Raw genomic sequence first — 20,119 nt, forward strand, 5'->3', positions numbered from 1 at the left:
TCCCTTTGTAAGCTTAAGTCTTTAAAACTACGCAGCGGATTTCGCGGCGTTTTTTTTTAATAGATAGAGTGATTCAAGAGTAAGTTTTTAGTACTTAGGTATATAATTTATTAGGTTTAATACAAAGCGGGCGAAACCGCGGGCGTTAAACTAGCAGGCTATAAATCATCAAGCTACAACCAACAGGAGTGGAGCCACGGGGGTGAAACCGCGCGGAGCAGCTAGTTACTTTATAAGAACAATATTCACACATGTATCAATTTTTAGCACAAATGTAAAAAATAACCAAAACACAGACATAGGTAATATGTCTGTGTGTATATATATGTCCATACAATGCGCGAGTATTTGGTTGTGCTCAAGAGTCGGAAAATCTTCACACACGCAAGAATTTTGTCACACATGCGTTTTAAATGCAATATACTAAGACACACATACGTGTGTTGATTATATACGAGCATGACTGCATGAACAGCAATTCATGATACAAGTATACAACTATGTGCAGTGTTCGCTAAGCGTCGTTCTGAGCATGTAGCGTTGTGCTCTGCTAAATTAAATTTACGCCGGTAACATCTTCGAGAACACGTTAAGACTAAAAAATAAAGATTAATATCACAGTAATTAATGTCAAAGTGTGAAATAATTAATTTTATATAGTTCTAAATCTATCGATATGAAATCTTCTCAATTCGTTATCTGTTTGGGTAAGTTAAGCTAATTATTATTATATATTATCTAATTCTAATGAGACTTGTGCGTCATCTGCGTATAAATAAATAGAATACTGCTTCCTTTTACTACATACAATTGAAAAATCACATAGGGTCATTGCGCCTGTTCGCGTCCACCTGCCTTTTCGCGTCCATTTTGCGGATATCTTTTAGAAAATTCACGAAAATAAGTATACTTTATGTAAAATTGTAATAAGAAAAATTTCCGATAATACCTCAATGTATAAGAGACATGCACACATATTCAAAATATGCCTGCGCACCGCCTATCCTATTAAAAAAAATATATTTAATTTTGGCTATTAAACGAGAGAGCTAAAACGCGCGGGATTTTGAGAAAAAAATAGTGCGCAGCGTCGCGTTTGACGGTAAGTATCTTATTGTTAAATGTTAATTTTTGAATATGAAACTGTTTCTTTGCTTTGCTAACAAAACATGGAATAATATGGATTATAAATAAGCTTATTTATTTTACAATTAATAGCTAAAATAAGGTGGACGCGAATTACTACACCGAATTTGTACAACTTCCATTTTGCGTCCACGGTGGGCGCAAACTATACCTGTAGTGCATAACAATAGAACATATTGCGTCCACATTGTTTTTCATTACGTAGCAATGAATTGTTTGTTAAAATATGTAATTTAAAATAGATTGTAAATTTTTGACTAAGACCACAAGTTGATAATTTAAATTTTCATTCAAATTAGCAAATTTTTATGCTATTTTTTCATTTTAAAATGGGTATCCTAAGAATGAGACCAGTATTTTTGAGAATGAGAGTCAATAAGTCTGTGGTTAAGAAAATAATATAAACAAAAAAGAAATTTAATTCATTAGAAACTAAAAAATAGGGTATTTAGGTAATCTTAATAGAACTGATTATTATTTATTTACATAACGTAACTTTGTTTTTTGTTAATTTTTGGTTCTAATAATGATGAGAAGATAAATATAATTAAGTTTTTCCAGTTTCCTTACACAGTGAATTATATTAATAATAATGTTGATTTTAGGGTTCCGAACCTCAAAAGGAAAAACCGGAATCCTTGTAGGATCACTTTGATATCCGTCCGTCTGTATGTCCGTCTGCCGGTCTGTCTTTCTGTCAAGACCCTTTTTCTCAGTAACGCGTAGAGGTATAAAGCTGAAATTTATTTTGAATACTCAAGTCTACATTCCCTTGAAGCAGTGAAAAAATCAAACTTATAAGCCAAAGCAATCAAAAGATACAGCCGTTTATGCTGCAAATTTTCGCAAATTTCGACATTCGCAAGGGAATCAAAACCTACAGGGTACTTTACGTGAACACAGACACTTGTACGAAGCAACGTCTTATATTATAGCACAAATAAGGGAAACATTGAAAAAATAATCATTTACAGTTAAAACATATGAAAAAAAGACAGGTTAATACGGAACCCTCGGTATGCGAGTCCCACTCGCATTTGGCCGGTTTTTATTAAATAACTATATTCGTAAATAAATAATTTATTAAAATCTAATTTTTATTTGCATATATCTGATAAAATATCACCAATACACTCTTAATTCCTTTTCTAAGCTGGTGGACGCGAACTGGTCCACGGGTGGACGCAAAAAGGAATTTTTGGACGCAAACTGGGTAAAACGCCAAATTCTGCTATTTGTCTAGATAAATAAAAACCACATGATATTTCCAACACAATTGAAAGTAAATCTTAAAATAGACTATGTAATGAACACGTTACATAAATTTTGCGTTGAAATTTGTTCTGGAACATTTTTATTTTCTCCTTCAAACTTTCCAACTGCACTAAGTGGACGCGAACTGGCGCAATTACCCTAGGTAGTATACAACAAAGTCGTTTCCCGCCGTTTAAGCATCTTTAAAACTACGCAACGGATTTTGATGCAGTTTTTTTTAATAGATAGAGTTATTCTCGAGGAAGGTAAGTATATAGGTAATTTATAATTTTTTAGACTATGCGGGCGAAACCGCGGACCGAAAGCTAGTAACAAAAGCCGGCTACTCACTAATTGGGGCAATACTGGAATTGCACCCTTATTTGGCTCCTTAATTGTGATGTGTATAGGCAAGCAGGGGCAATTTAGAGAACAGCTGAAATTGCTCCGACCGCCGGCCGTGCAACCGAGTTGTGCCAATATTGCCCCTGCGGCAATACGTGAGTACGGCTTAAATAAATACATGGTTTCTTTAGTTTAACTGGATACAATATCTATAATATTGAATAATAAAATATGTAGATTATATTTCAATCTATGTTTGGTGCCTAAATATTAAGTTTTTTCCTGTTGACCTTACAATATGATATAAAGCTATACCTAACGAGCGTAAATAATTGGTTGATTGACGAGCTTAGGGAAATAAAATAAAGAAACATATTGACTACATAATATGGTTATTATTTAAATTTTAAAATGTTGATTATTTACTGCGTAGAATATAGATAAAAATGTATTATAATCTATGCTAATATTATAAAGCTGAAGAGTTTGTTTGTTTGAACGCGCTAATCTCAAGAACTACTGGGCCGATTTGAAAAATTCTTTCGGTGTTAGATAGCCCATTTATCGAAGAAGGCCATAGGATATATTATATCATCATGCTAAGACCAACAGGAGCGGAGCCACATGGGTGAAACCGCGGAGCGCAGTAAGTTTATAATATTTGCTTTGGCTAAACAGAAAAGGATATTTGTTACTCTTTAGTCTTTACCAATACTAACGATTACAATGAAATGTGATATGTAGGTAGCTGAAGACCCAGAATAAGAAATAGGCTACTTTGTATCCCGGAAATCCCACAGGAACGGCAACTATGCGGTTTTTTAATTTTTCTTTGAAAACGCGGGCGAAGCCGCGGGCGGAAATCTAGTAAGGTATATGTAATTGGAATATAGCCATTGGCAATAGTATCTCAGTTTCGTTAAAATATTGTTTACTGGTGATTGACTTATCAGTATAATTAAAATGGGATTATTTATAATAATTCCTAGCATTTTCCTTGTTAAATAACAAACTTAAATAAATAATAATATTATCATTTAGCTTTAAATTAGTGCCAATGAAAATTTATAATAATTAGATGTATCCTGCGGATTCATCTATGGACAAAATGAGCTACAAAAATTATCCTATCCTACTAATAAATGCGAAAGTTTGTGAGGTTGTGTATGTGTATGTACTCTTTCACGCAAATACTACTGAACAGATTGCAATGAAATTTAGCACCCGTATAGAGGGTAACTTGGATTAACATATAGGATAGGTTTTATCCCGGAAATCCTACGGGAATGGGAACTATGCGGGGCTTCCTTTGAAAAATCGGGCGAAGCCGCGGGCGGAAAGATAGTTATCTATATTTCTAACCTTTAGGAGATAAAGTATTCCATTAATCTTCGTTTACAAACATTAGTATTGTATTTTTCTTTGTAAGTGTTATGAAACAAATATTTCTTTCTAATCGCGTATTTATTATTCACAGCGATAAAAAGTAGCTTATGTCACTCTATAGTCTATAGACTCCTAACTCGCTCCTATCTCCAGTTGCAAATATTATAAAATTGCTTCGATGCGAAAAATAAACAATAAATAAATACTTATTTAGTCTGTTTCAATAAGGAAGATTATAAGTTACTAGCTTTCCACCCGTGGCATCGCCCGGGATAAAACCTATCTTATGTCCTTTCTCAGGTATCAAAATATCTCTATACCAAATTTCATGCAAATTGGTTCAGTAGTTAAGGCGTGATTGAGTAACAGACAGAAAGACAGAGTTACTTTCGCATTTATAATATTAGTATGGATAACACTACTGAACTGGTAGTACTTCAGAGGTCTAATAACTTAGCTACCTAATAAATTAATTTTAATTTACTTCAAATTGAATTTGATATTTTTGGTTTATGGCATTCAAATGCTTTCTTCTTTTTGACGTGACAACGTCTTATAATTCGATAAACATGACACATACATGACTCATGCGGCGTTACCTCGCTCTGACTCATCTGAGGCGTTCCATGTAAGGCTTGAAGTGCGAGCGAGAGCGCGGAACGAGCGACAAAGAAGCACAATCGGACGTTGCCACCTTCAACTATCGTATCAGTAAACCGACTTTACAGACAACCAATTTTTTTCTTCCTAACTTTTGTCAAGTTCTGACAATTAGAAGTTATAAATTTATAAAAGTTAGAAAAAAATCGATCACGATAATATATAATTTGAAAAACTCTTAATCTAAAAAACACGTTTTCAATATAGGTACAACTAAAAAGTAATAATCAAACTGTTGGCGGCAGGCCCTCTCAAGTGGACTGTAGTGGCGGGGGGGTTTGTAAATAATACAAACAATTATTTCTTCATACGCAGAGGGCCAGGGTGCCAAGCCGGAGCGGAGTTATTTCCTTAGTTTCTTCTTGTAGCGCGGGAGCAACTGGAATGCCATGACGCAACCGGTTTTGCGTCGATATTTATACTCTACGTGTTATCCCCTCCACTCCGGCTGGCCACGCCCCTTTCCTCACCCTTTATTTTCATTCTCTTTATTTTTACACAATTTTACATTTTCTACGTTTTCATTACATTCATTATTATATTACTAATTAATTCTACATCCATAACATATCCCGCCAACGCCCCGTTTAGACTGCGCGCACGATTTTCCCGAAATTTACTTTTATACTACCCCGTCCCCCGCTTCAGGTGTATAAATATACTGCGGGGAACGGTTTGTGCGCGCAGTCGCGGACGTGATGCTGTCGGGAAAAGAAACATTAAATTTACATATCCTAATCATTACATAATCATTAAATATTAACATCTACAATAGTAAATTCAAAGAAAGACAAAACATTATCGTATACTTAAGGCAACACATAAACAAAGACATTTTCAATATTCAATAAACAAACATAAACATTTACTATCATTAAACAAGACATAAATATTTTAAATTCCAAGTAAATAAGTCTTCAGTCATAATCTTTCATGAATTTTCCTATCTAATTATGACTACGTAATAACAATTTAACAAACATCTTTACATATAAATTCGCTATTCTATTCTTAGTTATAAAATAATCCTTCAGGCATAAGCCTTCAGGAGCTTACTCTACGTTAATACTAGACAGATTAAATACTTTACTTTCCAAACATATAAAACTTTACATTTAAGAACTCAAATAAGACATACATTTATTCATACTAAAAATAAGCCTTCAGGCGTAAGCCTTCAGGAGTTTATACGTTATCTTATTCTATACTAATTAAATGAGTTGTGTACTTTACATTTACGTTTCGTCGTGCACATTTCTCCCGCCGTCGCACTCTGCGATTCGAACTGGTAGCACGACGATCTTCTTGGTGGGCCGCCGGAGGATTCTGCCGCCGCTGGTCTCCACGTCGACCACTCGTACCTCGCCGTCCTTGCCGGGATACGTGGCGATGACTCGTCCTCGGGGCCACGTGTTCCTCGGATGATTGGAGTCGCACACGATGACCAGGTCGCCGATCTTGGGGGCCGCGCCGCTTGCGTGGGGCTCCCGCCGCTGTTGGAGTACGGGCAGGTACTCTCGCACCCAGCGTCGCCAGAAGGTGTCGGCGAGCTGTTGCGCGCGCTTCCAGTGTGTGCGCGCTGTTGTTTGGTCTTCTTCGATGGTGCAGGGTGGCGGCACGTAACAGTTGGAGCCCAGCAGGATCATATTCGGTGTGATGGCGGGCGGCACGTCGGGGGTCACGGCCACATGAGTGAGTGGGCGTGAGTTTACGGTGGCTTCTACTTCGGCGAGGAGTGTGACGAGCGTCTCGTCACTGGGGTGCTGCTCGTGAAGCGTGTGGCGTAGGGCTTCTTTCACGGTGCGTACCATGCGCTCCCACGCGCCGGCCATGAATGGGGCGGCCGGCGGAAGGAAGCGCCAGCTGATGCGGCGGGCTGCTGCTTCTTCTTCAAGTGCGGCCCACGCGTCCGTGAGCTCTCGGTTGGCCGCGCGGAAGCACGTCGCGTTGTCACTCCATATTTCGGCCGGGCAGCCGCGCCGCGCTATGAAGCGGCGCAGCGCGTTGATCGCTGAGTCGGTGCTGAGCGAGGCGACGACTTCTAGATGTACTGCGCGCGATGTTAAGCACGTGAAGAGGGCCACGTAGCGCTTCTCTCGATGGCGGCCGACGGTTACTTCTTGCGGGCCGAAGTAGTCGAGTCCGGTGAATGTAAATGGGCGCGCGTGATGCGCGAGGCGTGCGGCAGGCAGGTCGCCCGTGGATGGGCGCGCGGGTTTGGCGCGCAGCAGGCGGCAGCGCGGGCAGCTCTTTAGCACCTCCTTTGTCGCGGGTCGTATTCTTGTTATCCACAGTCTTTGCCTTAGTTCATTTACTACAATTTCGACGCCGCCGTGATGTAACTTTTCGTGTACATGCTGTATGTAGAGCTGCGTATACTTGTGTTTTCCGTCGAGCACTGTCGGGTTTGCGGCCTCTGCCTCGATCGCGCTGGCTTCATTCACCCTTCCTCGTAGTTTCAGTATTCCTTCTTCGTTCAATGCGACACTTAATCCCGCTAGTGGACCTTGACATTTTTCAGTGAGCGGGTCTCCTCGCTGTAGTATCGCTATCTCTTTTCCGTACGTTGCTTGTTGTGCTAATTTCACAAGCACGTTTTCCGCGGCGCGTAGGTGGCGCGCACTCAGTATTATATATTTTCTTTCTTCGTTGTTCGGACGCGAGACGATTTTCTCTTTGTTCTTTTTCGTATTTCTTTTCCACGTCGCGTCCTTTTCTTCGTTTTTTCTTGTACGTTTTCGACGTGTTGCGTTGACGAGTTGTTTGGGGCGACGACAGAGTTCGATGAATTGCAGTACGCGGGCCGTTGTGCGCACTAGCCGAGTCCATGTTGAGAAGCGTTCGAGGTCGATGAACGCGGGGGCGGGGTCCGACGAGTTCAACGCGCCGCATTTTTCTTTTTCTTCGCCCGTGTCGGTGATGTTTTCCTTCTTCTCAACCGGCCAGTCGCATTCTTCATAGCGGAGGAAGTCTGGACCGGTGAACCAACGGTGTTGCGGGTCGAAGTCAGCGGGGGTGTTGCGTGTAGCGTCGTCCGCCGTATTGTGCGCCGTGGGAACCCAGCGCCATTCATCCTTCTTCGTGAGATCTTCTATTTCGGCTAGTCTGTGCGCTACAAACGTCTTGTATGTGCGGGGCTCGCCGCGTATCCATGCGAGCGCTGTTCTCGAGTCGCTCCAATACACTTTTCTCTTGAAGACAAAGTCGTGGCCTTCCTCGACTGTTCGTGTGAGGCGTGCTCCGAGCAGGGCGGCTTGCAGCTCCAGACGTGGAATCGATACCGGTTTCGTGGGCGTGACTCTGCTTTTCGCGGCGGCGATCGCGATGTGTATTGATCCGTCGGCGCGCGTCGCTCTGATATACACGACTGCTGCGTATGCCTCTTCGCTGGCGTCCACAAACGTGTGTACCTCTCTCTCAGCAGCGGGTTCGTAGTCATAGCAGCGCGGGATGCGGAGCGCGTCGAGATGCTGTATATTCGCCACCCAGTTTTCCCAGCGGTGTTGTAGCGCGTCGGGAATGGGGTCGTCCCAGCCGGTGTTGTACTTCCACGTATCCTGCATTATCCTTTTCGCCGGTGTGAGGATGGGCGCGATGAGGCCGAGTGGGTCGAAGACCGACATGATGAGACTGAGGGCTTCTCTCTTCGTGGGTGTTCGCTTATTTTCGATTATTTCTTGTGGTACACGTTTCGTGTTGACACGAAAGCCTATGTAGTCCTGCTTCACATGCCAAAGTAGCCCTAATGTTCGCTCTGTCTCGCTCCCGCCGATCTCGACGGTGGTCGCCCCGGTGTTCGTAAAGTTTCTTATCGCGTTTTCTTTGTTCGACGCCCACCCACGTAGCTCGAAGCCGGCGTATCGATGTATGCGATCGACGTGCGCCGTTATCTCCTTTGCTTCATCTTCGGTAGCGTAGCTATGTATATAGTCGTCCATATAATGGTTCTCTTGAATCGCGCGTGCGGCTGCCGGACTCTCGTTCGCGTGTTCTTGCGCGTTTCTATTCTTGATGTAGAGCGCGGTGCACGGTGATGAAGAGGCGCCGAAGATGAGCGATGTCATACGATATTCATCGGGCGGCCCGTCGTCGCGTCGGTCGCCACGCCAGAGGAAGCGCAGCGCGTCGCGGTCTTCTTCTATAATTTTTATCTGCATGAACATTTCCTTGATGTCGGCGGACACGGCGATTGGATGTTGACGGAACTTCATGATGACGGCGGGCAGAGATTGCAGTAGGTCGGGCCCGGGCAGCAGCATGTCGTTGAGAGAGCGGCCGTGTGACTTAGCGGCCGCGTCGTGCACCAGACGAATCTTCGCTTTGTCCGGGTTGATCACTGGAAAGTGTGGGAGGTACCACACTCTCCCGCCGGTGGGCGGAGTCTGCGCCTTCTCTGCATAGCCGGACGAGAGTAGATTTTCGATTCTTTCCTCATATTGTCTCTTCAGCTCTCCGTCTTTGTCCAATTTCTTTTCCAATGTCTTCAGTCTTTTCAGTGTGTCGCCGTAGTTGTTCGGTGTATCTGCGGACTCGTCTCTCCATAGGAGTCCGGTTTCATATCGGCCGGACGGCAGGCGTTGACTTTTCTTTTCCAGTATGTTGAGTGCCTGCTGCTCCGGGTCGCTGCGCTGTCGCTTAGGTTCGATGCCGATGGATTCTAATTCGAAGTATTTCTTCATCATATTTTCGAGTGTGTCGGGTGACTTCTCCGCTTCCGAGAGATGAGAACAGAACAAAACTGGGTGCTTGTTCGATGAACGGCAGCCGTGCAGTACCCATCCTAACAGTGTCTTCGATGCGACGGGCTGACTCCTCTTGCCGTGCCGTAGTTTACGTGTTATAATGAGCTCCCAGTTGTCTTGTCCGATCAGCAGCTTCGGTGTTGCATTCTCGTACAGCAGGTCGTCTTGCAGGTCGTGCAGATGGTTGCAGCGGGCGATGTCACTTTCGCGGATGGACTGCGTGAACGCGTGGAGTTGGTGCACGGTGCGGGCGTTGTCTAATACGTAATCTTTTTCTTCATGCCGTCCTCGTACTCGTGCCTTCACTCTCTTGCTGTACTCGTGCTCGTTCTCGTGTCCATTCACACCTTGAATTGTGATGGACTCGCGTGGCCCGTCGAGACCCAGCTGTTCTGCAAGCGCCGTTTCTATGATGGTCACCGTGCTTCCCTCGTCGAGCAGCGCGTACGTGTCGCATTTTCCTTTCGGCCCAGTGATGGTGATGGGGGCGATCTTCAGATACGCGCGGCGGCGCGTAGGTTGCTCCGACGTAGCGCTGTTGATGTTTATCGCCGACACGAGGACTTTTTCGTCGTTCTTCGTTTCGGCTTGCGGTTGAGTCGTTTCTTCATTTTTCTTTTCCGCTGTCTTTGTATGATGGAGCATCTTGTGGTGCTTCATGGTGCACCCGTTGAGGCCGCATGGACGAGCGCGGCATGTTGCTCGTTGATGTTTGCTTCGCAGACAGCGGAAGCACACTCGATGTTTCTTCGCTATTTCCCATCGTGTATTTACGTCGCTGTTCGTAAATTGTCGGCACTCGATAAGCTTGTGTTCTCGCTCGCACACCGGGCATCTTGTTTCTCGCTCGCTCGCGTTGCTTGCTGCGTAGGCGCGTTCCGTCCTTTTCCTTGTTATCCTCTCCGTCTCTGTGTCTAACGGAGCGTAACTGGAGCACTTGTCTGCTTCTTTATTCAGGAACTCTGCGAGCTTTTTCAGTAGCGGTGTCTTGTCTCGTTCGTCGGCGGCGAAGTCGTACCACTTATTCTTCATGATCGGTGTGAGCTTCTCGAGCACCTGCCGCAGCATTTCCGGGCTGTGCAGGTATTCTGGTTTTCCTAGTATTTCGACGGTGGCGACGATATTCGCTATTTTGTTTGCGAATATGCAAACATCCCGGGGGTTGTCCGACACTCGTGGTAGCGATTTAATTTTTTCCATTTCACCCAAAACGAGCGCGTCTGGGCGGCCGAACCTTCTCTGCAGGGCTTCGATGATCTTCTCGGGTCCGGTGTGTGATATGAGTAGGGCGGTGACGGCTTCTAGGGCTGCTCCTTTCAGCGCCTTCCTCAATCGTGCGACGTTTTCCCCGTCGGTGAATCCCTCTTCAGTTTCTTCATACGATGCCTTGAACGATAGCCACTCGTTGCTGGAGCCGGTGAACGTCGGTAGTTCACCGCCGTATCTTATTACTTTCCTTTGGCTTCTTGCGACTTCGTTGAAGGCGGTTACAATTGCCGCAACTTCTGGTGACCGCGTGGGCGGGTCTTTCTTCGGTTCCCGTTGCCCGTCGTCCTGTTCCTGGCGGGCCCCCCATCCTCGGTCTTCCTTGTTGTCGGTGTTCTTCGCTATGTAGCGTGGCGGTGAGAGCTCGCGAGTCGGGTTGGCGGCGGGTGGCAGTGGCTGGCTTGAATGCTGTTTCAACCACGACTCGACCCGTCGTTCCGGTTCGTAGTCCTCTTCTTCCTCTTCCGTTGTTGATTCTTCTTCAGCGCGGATTCTTTCTAACCGCGCCTTTTCTAGTTCTGCTGCGGCCTTCGCTTGTTCCAGCTTTAGTTCGGCTAGGCGTTCCTTCGCCTCCAACTCCGCGAGGAGTCTCTTGCGGGAGGCTACGGAGCGCCGCGACCGCACCTCTGATGCCTGGCGGAGCGTCTTCGAGCGGCGTGCTGGCGACCCGACGGCGACGTTCGATGGCGCCGCGAGAGCGGCGTTTGTATTTAAGTTGACGTTGCTTATTGGCGCCGCGAAAGCGGCGGTCGTCGGCGCGTCGGCGTTGTCGGCTGGCGCCGCGAAAGCGGCGTTTGTGTATCCTACGACGGGTGACGGCGCTGGCTGCAACTTGTCGGCGGGCATGGTGCTCGGCGTAGGTGGCGTCGAGCTGCTCTTTTCTTCTGTCCTCGTCGTTCTCGTCGCGGTCGTGCAGGTCTCCGATGTCTCCGTCGTGCCGCTCGTTTCTTCCGATGTGTTCGTTGATGACGTTCCTGTGGCGGTGGCGGTCGTCTCGGATACCGATGGCGTGGCTCCTCTTCCGCTCCGGCTTCTCGTGTTCATTTTTCTTCTGATCCGGCTCGAAGGACCAATGTTGGCGGCAGGCCCTCTCAAGTGGACTGTAGTGGCGGGGGGGTTTGTAAATAATACAAACAATTATTTCTTCATACGCAGAGGGCCAGGGTGCCAAGCCGGAGCGGAGTTATTTCCTTAGTTTCTTCTTGTAGCGCGGGAGCAACTGGAATGCCATGACGCAACCGGTTTTGCGTCGATATTTATACTCTACGTGTTATCCCCTCCACTCCGGCTGGCCACGCCCCTTTCCTCACCCTTTATTTTCATTCTCTTTATTTTTACACAATTTTACATTTTCTACGTTTTCATTACATTCATTATTATATTACTAATTAATTCTACATCCATAACATATCCCGCCAACGCCCCGTTTAGACTGCGCGCACGATTTTCCCGAAATTTACTTTTATACTACCCCGTCCCCCGCTTCAGGTGTATAAATATACTGCGGGGAACGGTTTGTGCGCGCAGTCGCGGACGTGATGCTGTCGGGAAAAGAAACATTAAATTTACATATCCTAATCATTACATAATCATTAAATATTAACATCTACAATAGTAAATTCAAAGAAAGACAAAACATTATCGTATACTTAAGGCAACACATAAACAAAGACATTTTCAATATTCAATAAACAAACATAAACATTTACTATCATTAAACAAGACATAAATATTTTAAATTCCAAGTAAATAAGTCTTCAGTCATAATCTTTCATGAATTTTCCTATCTAATTATGACTACGTAATAACAATTTAACAAACATCTTTACATATAAATTCGCTATTCTATTCTTAGTTATAAAATAATCCTTCAGGCATAAGCCTTCAGGAGCTTACTCTACGTTAATACTAGACAGATTAAATACTTTACTTTCCAAACATATAAAACTTTACATTTAAGAACTCAAATAAGACATACATTTATTCATACTAAAAATAAGCCTTCAGGCGTAAGCCTTCAGGAGTTTATACGTTATCTTATTCTATACTAATTAAATGAGTTGTGTACTTTACATTTACGTTTCGTCGTGCACACAAACAGTAACCATAATAATTGTGAAATAAGCGTGGGGTGGCATGTCCGCATTTATAATTGGCTCTTGAAAAGCGCCAGGCATTAATTAAATGATCCGATTAGGGCCCTTCTGGCCTCCTCCACTCAAGCGACAGCTCAAGCCGAGGTTCGTGGTCCCCGTCAAGGGGGGACGCCCTTGTGCATGTCGCTACCAGGGTGAACCTTCAGTTCACCCCCGCGTCCGCGTTAAAATGTAGTAGCCCTTCTGGCTAACATTGAGAAACACCATACAAAAAAAAAAAAATAATAATAATAATTAAATGAATGCCTTGGCTAGTTAGCAACATTGTCATTGTTTCCAATTATCCAGGAGCTGTTAATGCAGCATAAATAAAATTTTTGGCCGAGAGCCAAGTCGTTATTTCTCGAAATTAAAGTGTAGATATGGTAAGATAGTGAATTGATTGATACCTTGTCTTTTATTTCTCCACATTTGTGGTTTTGTATTATTAAGGCTTGATTGCACCATATTTTAGTAATAGCTAAGACGAGCTGCGCCCCGCGGTTTTACCTGCAGTGCTCCGCCCCTGTTGGACTTAGCGTGATAATAATTATATAGCCTATACCTATAGTCTTCCTCGATAAACGGGTTATCTAACACCTGAAGAATTTTTCAAATCGGACCAGTAGTTCCTGAGATTAGCGCGTTCAAACAAACAAACTCTTCAGCTTTACAATATTATATAGATTAATATCAAATATAACTACTAATAACACTAACTGATGACTGGGTTGTACCAACTACCAGCGCAGCGCAATCAGTATACTATAGTTAAACTTTAAAGTTATCAAGGTCTCAAGTTAAATGACATCTCATTTTTATTTGACGTTTCTCACAGTTATTTAACGCTAACATTAGTTTTAAACCGGTGAAACAAGAGCGCTTGTATTTTATAGTTAGCGTTAAAAATATGACGTCATCTATATAATTGTCACAGAACTATACATAGTTCTGTGATAATTGTCACAACTCACATTGTGTATTTTCTCTAACCGTTAGTTTAACATGTTTGTTATTGTTATAGTACATAAAATGGTGCGACCCAGCCTTAGTAGTCGTCTAAAAATATAATAAGTTATTATACTTATTTTTAATACTAATATTAGAAAGCTAAAGACTTTGTTTGTTTGCTTGATTGCGCTAAACTCATGAACTCATTAAAAACATGATTCACTGTCAGATAGTCTATTTATCAAAGAAAATACAGTCGAAATGGTCCTCCTTTTAAATTAGTTGAAAAGCGTGGTGAATTACAGCTTGAAACCTCATAGGAGGTCAGTGTCCTTGCACTGGAAACAAACATAGGCAGATCATGACGTAATGATTTTACGAGTGCAGTAACACAGAAAAAGTTTATAAAACTTCGATGTAACTAGAAGGAACCGGGAAAGCCGCTGAAACGTCGTACTAATACTACAATTAGATAATTTATGGGAACACAACAAAAACCTGAGCTCATTAAAATATGACTTTATTATATTTTAATTGTACCTATTTGAAATATTTACCTTTCGAGCAAAAGTAAAATATAAAAGAAAACAATAATATAAAAATGGCACAGGCTACAATTATTCAAAAGTCGGACAACAGACTGGTGAACCGATTTTGATATCTCTTTCTTCATTTAAAAACTGTTACCTTCTGGCTGCTCCTATTTTAGTTCTTTAAATTTGATAGTAGTTTAGCTTTATATTAAAAAAAATAATTATGTTTTGAAATGGTTAGTCTTTATTTGATGGATACATTTTAATCAAGGATTGATAAATCGCCCCAGAGACGACTGATTTAATCAGTCGTGTAATTGGCCTAATGAATAACAACCGATAGTCAGGCAGCCAAATAAATACCGTGATAACCATGTTCAGAGCTTTTCGATGCATTTTGTTCAGTTTATCCGTCATGTAAAATTTTCTATTTCCAATAAGGAAAATGAAAATAGATATTTAGATAACTAACGGCAGAATTATGTGTGTTTGTCTTTCTTTTACATCGCAATGGAGTGACTGTATGGTACCTTTTAGGTATTCCCATAGGAATTTCCTTTGACGTAATGCCTCCTCCACATTACTCGCGAAGTTGAACGAGGTTAGACGAATAGAATAATGTAGAGAGGCACTTCGGGTTACTTCGTCCAACTTTACCTCGCCTCGGCCGACTTCCGTTTGTTGTCGGTTTTTGCGCCCGAGTCAAAGGGCACGAAGTTACCTGAAGTTCGTTCTGAATATGAACGTATGCGCTCCTCGCGAAGTTGAACGAGTGTGTAGTGTAGCACCGCGGACTTCAGTCAACTTCGGCAGAGTACTTCGCCGAGGAACTTCGCGAGTAGTGTGGAGGAGGCATAAGAATGAGCCCATTGACACACGAATTTGGAATAATACATTTATTAATATTATATTTCTGTTTACAGCTGTTTCAACGATCATACATACAGCCAGCGCCGGGTTGTTACACAGCTCTTGGTACAGGTAAATACTATTTTTTATTTCCACACTAACTTATTTATAAAAAAACCGGCCAAGTTCAATGTGAAATAAGCGTGGGGTGGCATGTCCGCATTTATAATCGGCTCTTGAAAAGCGCCAGGCATTAATTAAATGAATGCCTTGGCTAGTTAGCAACATTGTCATTGTTAACATAATCGCGCACGAAGGGTTCCGTACTATGGGGGGTCTTTCATATATTTTTTTTTTGTTGATATAGCAGCAACGAAAATACATCATTTGTGAAAATTTCAGCTTTCTAGCTATCACGGTTTATATGAGACAGACAGACAACGAAGTCCTGAGACTTACCGACCTGACTGACAGACCGCTATTACTGATAATAGCGGTCCTGTTTTACCTTTTCTGTGCGGAACCCAAAAAATGTGAGAAGTAAATGTGACAATCATAGAGATCTAGAGAGATGCCCAAATGTCATTGACCGCATCATGTGTTAACGATGATCAATAAATATTTATAATCATCATCATCATCATCATTATCAGCCCATAATTGGCCACTGCTGGCCATAGGTCATGGCACGCCACTGAGACCGGTCGTTTGCTCGTTGTCGCCAGTTTTGTCAATCAACCCGGAGGATGTCACTCCACCTTGTAGCAAGGCGTCTTTTTGACCATCGTTCTTTATTCGTGACGTCACTCATTTCAATATTTTGTAGTTATAATAATTATGCTTATTTAGTAGTATAATCACTACATAGTAAAAATCGCTGACCGCTGTCGCTGTCTGTCCGTCCCTATGTATGCTTAAATCTTTAAAACTACGCAACGAATTTTGATGAGGTTTTTTAATGGATAGACTGGTTTTAGTATAAAATTTGCAGTTTTATTAAAACCAGATAAGCTAGTTTCATAATTAAAAATACCTAGGCAAAGTTACTCCTTATAACATAGCTATCCGTCAGTGAAAGTCCCATCAAAATCAGTCAAGCCGTACCAGAGATTAGGCGTAAAAACCAAACAGATAGAGAGACAAAATTTGTAGAAAATTACTATTTTTATATATTACTAGCTTACCGCCCGCGGCTTCGCCCGCTTTGTCTAAAACCATACCACACCAAACAAACCAAAAATTATATACTAAAACCTTTCTCTTGAATCACTCTATCTATTAAAGAAACCTCATCAAAATCCGTTGCGTACTTAGTTTTAAAGATTTAAGCATACAAAGGGACATAGGGACAGAGAAAGCGACTTTGTTTTATACTATGTAGTTATGTAGCGTGTACGGTGTATAGATCAGAAAGCGGTTGTAATATTACAAACGAACATTAATTTTATTCGAAGAGATGTAGTGATGATACAATATGTTTATTTGCAAATTTAAACGTTATGAAACAGGCAATTGATGTCTCGAAACGCAAGGTCATTCTCCCGAGTCACAGGTCATAAGACTCATTTATCGATGATGAAGCATAGCGTTGTTCTTCGTACAGATTTGTTGATTTATTTTGTACTAGCTTTCGGCCCGCGGCTTCGCACGCGTTTTCAAAGAAAAATCCGCATAGTTCCCGTTCCCATGGGATATCCGGGATAAAACATATTATCCTATGCGTTGATCCAAGTAACCTAGTAAAATAAGTAAAATAAGTGTGCTAAATATCATTGTAATCGGTTCAGTAGTATGTGCGTGAAAGAGTAACAAACATACATACATACACACATAATAAATATTTGAGAACCATTGATGGTAGATAACAAGGATAATTTTTTTTGATTTGAATCAAAAAAAATTATCCTTGTTATCTCTGTTAGCTACCACAATCGAGAGTTTCGTACACGAAATTATTTGGTGTCTCATCAAAATAAAGCTACAAACGGAAAATCAGCTTGATAGTAGTCACTTGCAAAAATGGGCGATGTATCCTGAACTATACACATTACACTTACACCTACCTACATCAATCCTCACGTAAACTTTCGCATTTATAATATTAGTAGGAATATTACTATGATTAAGGATAAGAAAAAGGACTTAGACTCACTTTACTAGATTAATATTGTAAGGAGAAAAGATTAGATTTTTGAAGTAAAACTTCTGTAGGCGCGCTGAGAGTAAAATTTCAAGGTCGCGTCATTGCAATACCACAATATGGAGTAAGGCGACGATTTTGGTACCTTTGAATCTTGCCAAAGAAGTTTCACTTCTGACACGTGAGCTCGGGACACACGCTCTTTTTTATTTCGAAATGTATTTCATAAATGTTATTGTAAGTACATAAAAGAGGGATGACTACCGTAGATAAAAAGACGACGAAAAAAAGAAGTCAATGTTTGTTAGCTTGAACGTCCTAATCTTAGGAACTACTGGTCTGATTTGAAAAAATGTTTCGGTGTCAGATAGCCCATTTATCGAGGAAGGCTATAGGCTATATATTATCATGACGCTAAGACCAACAGGAGCGGAGCTGAGTTGAAACCGCGGGGCACAATTTGTCAATTTATAAGAACGTATTTGGTTGGTATGGATTTCTATTGATTCTGAAATCTTATCACGGACTTGAAAAGCTAGTCTGTCCCGTAAAGTTAAAAAGTTTAAATAGTTTTCACTAGTTCCTCTATAAACACTTATATAATTCTTCAAACACTTGAAACAAACGATTTTGTAACCTATCTTACGTAAAGGATCATCGATTTCCTGTAATAAAAGCATAGTGAGTGCTTTGAACTTGTAAAATGGGCTATTTATTTAGATGTGCATCATCCAAAATACACTATGACGTATGTACGACAGACTGTTCAAAGCCCACACATTAGGTATATTATTTATATACCGACCTTCTTTTCAAGATGTTATTCTACTATTTACAACTAGCAGTTCGTCCCTGGTACATATTATATTATTCAGAGATCACGTACGTACCAAAAAGTTAAAGTATGTAATTTTGAAATTGGTTCAGATCCTAAAATTAGCGCGTACCTATTAGCTGTGCTATACACAGTATACTGTGTACACTGAAAAAATTTTGTGAATCGGACCAGTAAGTAGTTCCTGAGATTAGTGCGTTCAAACAAACAAAATCTTCAGCTATATAATATTAGTAGTTATAGATATTATTATTTGGATTTTATGAAAATATAATAGTTACAATTGTTTCTCCTTTGAAAAGAAGGTCGGTATCACTACATAGTATAAAACAAAGTCGCTTTCTCTGTCCCTATTTCCCTATGTCCCTTTGTATGCTTAAATCTTTAAAACTACGCAACGGATTTTGAAACGGTTTTTTTTTAATAGAGTTTTTTTTTTTTTTTTTTTTTTTTTTTTTTTGTCAGAGCAAGCAAAGGAGCAGGTGGGCCACCTGATGTTAAGTGGTCACCACCGCCCATAAACACTTGTAACACAAGAAGTGTTACAGGTGCTTTGCCGGCCTTTAATGGACAAATACGCTCTTTTCTTGAAGGCCCCAATGTCGTAGTTGTTCGGGAACACCGCAGGTGGCAGATCGTTCCACAGTTTCACCGTACGCGGAAGGAAGTTGCGGGTGAAGCGGACAGTGGTGGAGCGCCAACCATCCAGATGGTGCGGATGGAACTGGTTTTTACGGCGTGAGGTCCGGTGGTGGAACTGTGCGGCTGGTAAAAGGTGGAACAATTCCTCAGAGCACTCCCCATAGTAGATTCTGTACAGTATACACAGAGACGCAACGTCTCTCCGCACTGACAGTGGATCGAGCCTATCGGAAAGCCTACGGTCATCGACAATTCGAGCTGCTCGACGTTGGATGCGGTCAAGAGGAAGGAGTTGATACTGTGGGGCTCCGGCCCAGAGATGAGAACAGTACTCCATATGCGGTCGCACCTGAGCCTTGTACAGCTGAAGTCGGTGGGCCGGCTTGAAGTACTGTCTCGATCTACTGAGCACACCAAGTTTTTTCGAGGCTAGTTTAGCCTTCGCTTCCAAATGACTGCGGAATTGAACGTCACTCGAGATTTCAACTCCGAGGATTCCGATTTTCGGCGATATACTAAGGGGAGTACTCTTAAACCGAGGTTCTACGACAAATGGGGTCTTTTTAGCGGTGAACGCGCAAACCTGTGTCTTTAGGGGATTGAACTCGACAAGATTAAGTTCGCCCCAATCCGAGACTTCTTGGAGAGAAGACTCGACTTCAGACACAAGTTTGTTTCGACTCTCATTGAGGCTTTCCTTTGAGGTGTTTGCACGGCCGGGATAAAGAGCATCCCCCGTACTGTCGTCTGCATAGCAATGAATGTTACTGATTTGTAACAAATCATTGATATGCAGAAGAAACAGTGTAGGAGATAGCACGCAGCCTTGTGGGACACCAGCGTTCACATGAAGAGGCTTAGAGCAAGAACCGTCGATAACGACCTTAATGCTCCTCTCTTCCAGGAAGCTGGCAACCCAATCGCATAACCTCGCAGGAAGTCCGAAAGATGGTAATTTCGCTAGAAGTGCCTTGTGCCAGACCCGATCGAAGGCTTTCGCTACATCCAAACTTACAGCCAATGCCTCCCCTTTACTCTCAACCGCCTCCGCCCATCTGTGAGTGAGGTACACCAAAAGATCACCAGTCGAGCGACCACTACGGAAACCGTATTGCCGGTCGCTTAACAGCTGGCTCTCCTCCAGATACCTCATGAGCTGGCTGTTAATAATGGATTCCATTATTTTGGAGAGTAAAGAAGTGATGGCGATCGGTCTGTAGTTAGACGGATTTGAG

General features: G+C 42.3%; 1 protein-coding gene across 2 annotated transcripts in view; it reads left to right on the forward strand.

Annotated features, from left to right (window-relative positions):
- The first annotated feature begins 510 nt into the window (after positions 1–510).
- The window catches only part of LOC123702118 (modular serine protease-like), a 36,830-nt gene continuing 17,221 nt past the window's right edge, over positions 511–20,119 (forward strand). Inside the window, exons 1-2 of one of the 2 annotated variants that reach the window (XM_045649763.1) lie at positions 511–707; positions 15,342–15,399. In XM_045649763.1, the coding sequence (XP_045505719.1) occupies positions 677–707; positions 15,342–15,399 (89 nt within the window). In that variant the 5' untranslated portion in view covers positions 511–676. Of the gene's footprint in view, positions 708–14,377; positions 14,422–15,341; positions 15,400–20,119 lie in introns of those variants that run through there. The other variant, XM_045649765.1, reaches the window with a different exon arrangement.

This window comes from Colias croceus, chromosome 23 (genome assembly GCF_905220415.1).
Source record: "Colias croceus chromosome 23, ilColCroc2.1".
In the NCBI taxonomy this organism is placed as follows: domain Eukaryota; kingdom Metazoa; phylum Arthropoda; class Insecta; order Lepidoptera; family Pieridae; genus Colias; species Colias croceus.